General features: G+C 39.6%; 1 protein-coding gene across 1 annotated transcript in view; it reads right to left on the bottom strand.

Annotated features, from left to right (window-relative positions):
- Positions 1 to 3,846: 3,846 nt before the first annotated feature.
- PROS1 (protein S (alpha)) overlaps positions 3,847 to 7,057 on the bottom strand; it is a 35,774-nt gene continuing 32,563 nt past the window's right edge. The window contains exon 15 of the mRNA XM_009323938.1: positions 3,847 to 6,275. Within this exon, the coding sequence (XP_009322213.1) occupies positions 6,130 to 6,275 (146 nt within the window). The 3' untranslated portion in view covers positions 3,847 to 6,129. The remainder of the gene's footprint in view (positions 6,276 to 7,057) is intronic.

Raw genomic sequence — 7,057 nt, forward strand, 5'->3', positions numbered from 1 at the left:
TCCAAAGCCAGTTCAGAAGAAAGGTTGCTACAGAGCGCAAGCAGGTGAGAGAGTAACCATTTAAGTTACCTGCTTTACACCACCAGTAAAAAACATTTTATTTTCTGTAGCCACAAAATATGAAAAGAAGATTCACATAATTTAAATCAATGATTGGGCTTGTCAGTGACATGTAAAGAACTTACCAACCCATCTTGCCCCAAATTATTGTGATTACATTCTGTCCGCTTGTTTGAAAAAAAATTCAGCCTGTATTTCTAATTTTTCTTGGCTTATTTCTTTAAAGTCTTCCCCATGTAAATAAAGTTCAGAAAATAATAATGCAAGGCTCATCTTGCTTTAAAAAGACCTACAGTAACTGTGCTAATCTTACTTGAAATGTTTGTTCTTATCTGTCATGTAGTTAAAGAGACAATCTTTTTTTATATGGAGCATGCTTGGAAATAGTGTTCATTTATCTTTGTCTAGAAAGCTAAGTGCCTACAAAAGCAGCCTTCGCTTGTGAAGACAGGACACCAGTCCCTCTCTTGACTGTTTGACCCTGACTAATCTCATTTCCCGTACGGGGTGGAGCACCCCAAGGACTGGGGTTTTTGGCCCACCCCAGCAGATGGAAGGACAGTGTGGGGCAGATCCTGATGTCATCCTGGTTCGCATCTGTGGAAAACAGCACACGCAGAGTAATGACTTCACTATGAGGATTTTGTGAAGCTGCCAATGAACTACTTATGAATCCTCTGAAAGACTGTGAGAGCGTGTATAAACCTTCACCAAGACACAAACTTCAGTTCATCTGTGCAGCTTGTTTAATGCCTCCATTGCCCAGTGTGGTAATATAAAGTCAAGAATTACAAGGTGATAGGGTTTGCCTGTTCCAGGCAAACAGGTTTGTTAAATCTACATGACCTTCAGTTCCAGAAGAAACCTTTTAAGCAAAAGGCTGGCTTCTGCCCAGATTTAAAAGAGAAGATTGCTTTTCAATGGGCTGCATTAGCAGGAGTCTGTGACCAGCTGGTGGGAATGATCAAGCACTCTGTGATAAGCTAGAAAAGAGTAAGGCTTGCTCTAATGACAATTTTTTTTTTTTTTTTTTAAATGGAGTTGTGGTTGATGGGGATCATAACAGAACTTGAAGAAGGGAAAAACCTTTCCTGGAAAGGTAAGCTATTGTTGTACGGTAATCAGAAATATTGGCTGTTTTATACGTGAACTGTTCTTTCTTTGGGTTTAAGCAAAGCCCTTTTTATTCTGTTATCTTCTATGCTACCCAAAACTTGCAACAATTCACATATAACTTAGCACATGTCTTATAGTGGTCTTCTTATGCCCTACTAATTAAGGCCTTACCTTTAATTAATATTTTATTTATGAGTAAGTTCTAGAAGTATTGCTCTCCAGTCTTGTGGCCCTCACCACCTCTTCGGTTTCCTTGCGCTGGGTGTCAGCATTGCTGTTAGCACGTGCTTCCCCCCCTAGTGCTGTGGCGGGCCTTCAGCAGAGGAGGTTTGACCCGATCAGAGAAGAATGAGGCTGATTCTGGCCCTGTCTCTAGAAAAGCTAATTATACGGCTTTTTGTAACTGCGGAGTAGTGTATTGTTGTGTTGGGTTTTATTTACCTCTGAACTGGGTTACTCTTCTAGTGACAGATACTCAAGGGCGACCTGAAGACCTTGTTTAAGCTCCAGTTTACACGCAAGCATGCCTGTTCAAATACATGCATTTGTAGAGCCGGCCTTGGGGAGGTGGGGAGGCAGACCTGACTTCTGAGCAAACTGTTGCCATGCTGGATGACGCAAAACTGCCAAGTGAGGTTAAAAAGTGAGCTGTGTTTTTTTGGAAGAGGCATTTATGTGTTTGGAGGGGTGTAGAGCGGGAGAGAGAGAGGAAAGGAGGTGAAAACATCTATTGGATCAAATTGGCTTGTGTTTTTTGGGGTGTGTATGTTGTTTGTGAGGGGGTTTTTTTGTTAGTGTTGTTTCTGATGTTTTTTGTGTGTGTGTGTGCGTGTCCCTCCGCTAAGTGCTCAGCTAGACTGGATGGAAGCCAGCGCACCAAGGTGGACTGGGTTTCTGCCTTTTTGGTGCTTCCAAAGTCAAGAGACAGAAACAAAGCACCATGCTACTTCGAAAATCTCCTGGCCCAGATTGCTGCGTAGGATGCTTTTATGTTAATGTTTGTGTATGAAAATGTTAATTATGCCAACACTACTTTTTAAAGTATTTTTGCATGTCTGACTTTCCCAAAACGCATCTAACTGCTTATGGGGAGGGGGGTGGGTGTGGAGTGTGTTTTTTGCTTTATATGTTGTTGCATTTCCCATGGTCCTCATCCTGAATTACAAGGGGGGTTGGAAATCTGTGGCTCTGCAAACCTATGTTGTGTGATACTGGCTTCTTGTTCCTTGTGGTTTTTTCCACTTTCCTAGTTTGCTGAGATGCTACAAATTCCTAAAAAACCCAACACCCACCCCCCTAAACAACAAGACCCAACCTTTTTTTTAAAAAGCAATGTAATTAAGTCCTGAATTACATACAGCTGTGTTGATTTGTAACCACTTGATTGATTCAATACAAGTGTCTGTAAGCAACACACGAGCTCCCTTACTTGGAACCAGCTTACGATTTAGCTGCTTATTCACATATTCCTATGGAAATGTAACTACTCTTAGAGCAAAAGGATATGACCAGTGTAACAATGGGGGTATAGTCATTTTGTGGATAGGAAGCATATTTTGAAAACATGAACGGTAAACCCTGTTACTATGATGTTTTTCATAGGTAGTTTTGATGGAGGTTTCTGTAGATGCTCCTTTAGATTTCCAATGATAGCACTACAGTATTTTCATCTTGTTGGCACTTTTGCACCAACATGTCAGGTAATAAGCTATCTAAAATGACAGGAACCAAGGTCATTTACCTCTGAACTGCAGCTGCAGGACTGTGGTCAGGAAAAGAATGTGGGACAAAACCAGAGTCTGAGTATCTCGGTTCCTTTTTATTCACAAAATGATGCCTGGCTTACCCCTTTGGCATTAGCTCCTATGGTTTTCCTCGTATCTAATTTTTTTGGCAGATGAAACATGAAATTGCTCCCAAATCAGGGTGATTATGTTCATATAACAAGGTTGCTGAGGCAGCAAAATATTAAGCATGTACACATGACTAATGACATCGAAGGACCAACATCAGTGCATTGTTCAGTGATAAGCAGGACTAGAATGACTGAAAATGAGTTTGGCCTCTTTCTTTGACAGCTCTAGAGCTGATCTTGAATGTCAATAGCGAAGGTGTTTGCCCACAATCTAGACAGTTATCTCTACCAGGAGACGTGCAGGCATTAAAGCATGTAAAGTAAGCTTAGGTCAGGCATATAAGCAGGGAGGTGCTCTAGTATGAATGAGAACCAATTCCATGACTAGATTTCATTTTCAAGGAAATTAGGACATACTGATTTGCAACACTTTGTGCACAGGAGCTGAAAAAGCACAGAGCAGGCCTAGCTGTTCTGTGTAAACACTGAAGGGCCCTTGCTGAAATGATTATGCCTAAAAATACAATTAAATACATCTGATGAAGGAGAAAAGATAGGAATCAATAACTTTCACTGATCTTTCTTTCACAGCTTAATTTCCTCGGGCAATATTAAACAATTAATAAACTTAAAAATTTATCTCGAGAATATGGATGCCTATTTGGATAGCATATTATTTGAGCCAATTCTTTTCTTTGATGCTGAAGATTATCACAATCTCCTGAGTAAGTCATTTGACCACTAGAACAAGTCACGCACAGTGACAATGAACAAAGATATGCAAATACAACTTAAAATGAAAAGAAACTTGCAAATGCTGCTTTATTTAATTCTTACAATTGGGAGGCACTTTTACATTAAAAAAAAAAAAGTGCAGAGGTTTCATTATAACTACAATACTCTAAAATAGTCTTCCGTGAAAACAAAAAGAAATGGTGTCTGTGTGAGGAAAATTAAGTGATTTTTGTTTTCTTTAATTGCACCTCTATACCATTTATTACACTTAAACAAACAAACCAAAGCAAACCTTTTCTTCTCCTGTTCGCACAGGCCAACATAAGCATTTAGAGTATTGCTGACACTTTACTTTGTGTTCCTCATCTCATCATTTCTGTGTTTGTTACACAAGGCAAAGAGGCTGACCCAAGGGCTTTCTGGAATTCAGTGGGTGCTGCTGAAATACTATAAATGAAGTAATCGCATGTATTTGATGTCCAAAGTCCCAAGTCAGCTCCACCTCGCATGCAAAACCTGCTTATTTCAGTCGAGTTATGCTTCATCTTGGGCCCAAACGAAGAATGTGTGTGGTGGGATGGGAGGAGAGCAGGGAGGGATGCTTTCCTGCAGTTATTTCCCCTCCGTGGAGTCTGGAGAAATCAAAGCTTTTTTTACATGCCATCGTAGAAAAGTGAACTAGTAGTTCACTGGCAGTCAGGCCCTGGGTGTCAGCCGTGTGGTATTGCTGCTGATAAGCAGCTGCCTATGAACCAGCGCTGGCCAGATTCGGAGACTGTACTGAGGCTGGCTGGTGTGAAAGTCAGCAAATCCTGTATTACATTACACAAGTGGGAAGCGGAGTTAACAATAACCTCAGACAAAGCAATAACGTTGAAAGATGGGTTCAGATTCTGCAATACTGATGTACTAATGTTAGTACTCAACAGTGAAAGAAACCTCACTAATGCCACTGGGAAGATCTCTGGAGAAAGGCAATCCTCAAAATGAATATTGTCACAATCCATCCTTCTGCACATACATTTCCACTTCAATGTCTCAAGCGAAGAAAGCAAACCTCAGGTCAAGAATCCTGGCAGATAAATGTCTCTCTGATTGATGGATGAGAGTATATATTCATCGCTTACGGCAATTCTCTTGCTATTTACTTGGTTTGGGGTTAACAAAACCACTAGGTGAGCTGCACAGGGAGGCTTCTGGTTGTGTGAAAATGAGGTTGGAAGTGGAAAGAACACTCAAAGGATGTTAAAGAAATATTAGAAATGCTTGAAATGAGCACACCTGAGGAAAACAATACTTTTCTAATTACCTGTTCCATTAAAGTTGGCTGAGCAGAATATGCCTTTACATTCTGATGTTACTAGCGAAATTTAGGCTTTCAAGTATGTCAGAAACACAACTGCAACAGGGCTCACAAATAAATCTCTGCTGGGGCTCTGTGAATGCAAGGTTGACCTAAATAAACCGAATATGATGCACCATTAGAGGGTGCTTGTATTGAGGAGTGCTAGATTTGCCACAAATGGAAGAAATGTTTGCCACAATTTCTTAGCTTTACTTAGCAAATTCCAGTTTGATGTCCTGTGATGAAGACCAGAGCTCCTTCTTTCAAGCCATCTCCTCTGTTTTCCAAAACTGCCTGGGGTGTATTTTAACCCACTTCGAAAGTAAATTACCTGACCTAATCCAGAACTCTGTTAAAAGTCTAAAGCTGGGTTCGTAAGATAGAAGAATTAAAGCTGGTACAGTGTAACAAGAGCTATTTTCAAAAATAGAGCTACTTAAAAAAACATTTCAGTTTTGAAGTTGCTTTACCAATATTGATACAACTTGTAAACATATTCACAGAGAGCTTGGGCTCTGGATTCCGGAGTATTTTTCCTTTACCAAAAGCACATATTGCAAAACCTGTAGAGATTTCTCTTTGTATGTCATGCTTTGAAAAGTTTAATGAGGCTGGTTTTGTTTAGATTCAAATACATTATCAAAATTTGCCACTTGTAACTTTGTGTTGATATATGAAAAACAAGAAGTAAAACTGGTTCTAAACAGAATTTCCTGAACTTTTTCTCCAAACTAAATATGTCAAGGGCATACTATGAACATGAAAGATAAATCTAGCTTTAAGATTTATCACTGATATGAATAAAAGAACATTTTGCAGAATTTTGATCTTGATTGTCTCCTTACAGCTGAAAAGAGAGGGGATTTCTTTCCCCCATTCTATATAAAAGGGAGGAAATGCACACTGTTGATTATTTTCCTGACACATCTTGAATAAAATAATACAGGCTTCATTATGGCATGAGACTAAGTACACAAATTATATCTGAAAGAAAAAAGTTAAATTAAGAATTGAATGGTTACTGCATAATCAGTGGGCACGAGTGAGATCTAATGTCATTGTGTTTAGAAATGGCTTCATCCAGATCCAGCTGTCTGTTGTTGACCTTGACCTCCATGCAGCCATTGTAAAAAGCGGTTACTAACGTAGCACCCAGAGGAACATCTGCACAGAAACACATTCAATTTATTAAGTCAAGGCATGCAAAGTCTTATGTATCTTTCAGATTAGCAAAAACATGGGCAATACTCCATTCCCCGTCCATTAGTCAGCCATGGGAGAAAAGAGCAATTTGGCAGGAAACACTTAAGTTCTTATCCCTTTTCTTTAAGACCGAGATAAAGTCCGCAAAGCTGAGAAAGGTCAGTAAAGTTTGAACTATGCGTTAGAAGTCTATCCCCATCCAGAAACCTAACTACATGAATATTAGTAGCATTTTCTGTATCAACAACACTGAACCAATAGTTTGTTTCCTGGAGCCCACTGTTCTTGTCCTGACCGACAAACAGATGTTTATGGGTTTAGAGGTCACAGAGACAACCATCTTGCTTTTGCCAGAAAGCTACTCTGGATTAAAATCTGCAAGTTCTCAGACAGAGGACCTCCGGGAAGTCTGCTCATTTTACTGCTTTCTTACTGCTTCTTCAAAGACAATTCTCTGTAAAAGACTCACTTTATCTGTTGCTCATTTAGGTGGTGTTTGGGTTATGGCAACATCAGATCATGGATATGCTTCCAGGAAACAATATGTTAAGCACAAAATAAAGCAGGCATTGCTCTGAGGTCTTAGGATAAAACTGGATTCTTACAAGCTACACATAAGGTGATCCAAGCCTTCAGCAACTAGAATGAGGATGCCTAGAAGCTGATCTCAAGAGCACCATCTTTTTTTTTTTTTTTTTTTTTTTTTTTAGGCCGTTAATCTTCTTTTCTTTCTTACAAGTAAT

The sequence above is a fragment of the Pygoscelis adeliae genome, unplaced genomic scaffold (assembly GCF_000699105.1).
Source record: "Pygoscelis adeliae isolate BGI_AS28 unplaced genomic scaffold, ASM69910v1 Scaffold124, whole genome shotgun sequence".
In the NCBI taxonomy this organism is placed as follows: Eukaryota; Metazoa; Chordata; class Aves; order Sphenisciformes; family Spheniscidae; genus Pygoscelis; species Pygoscelis adeliae.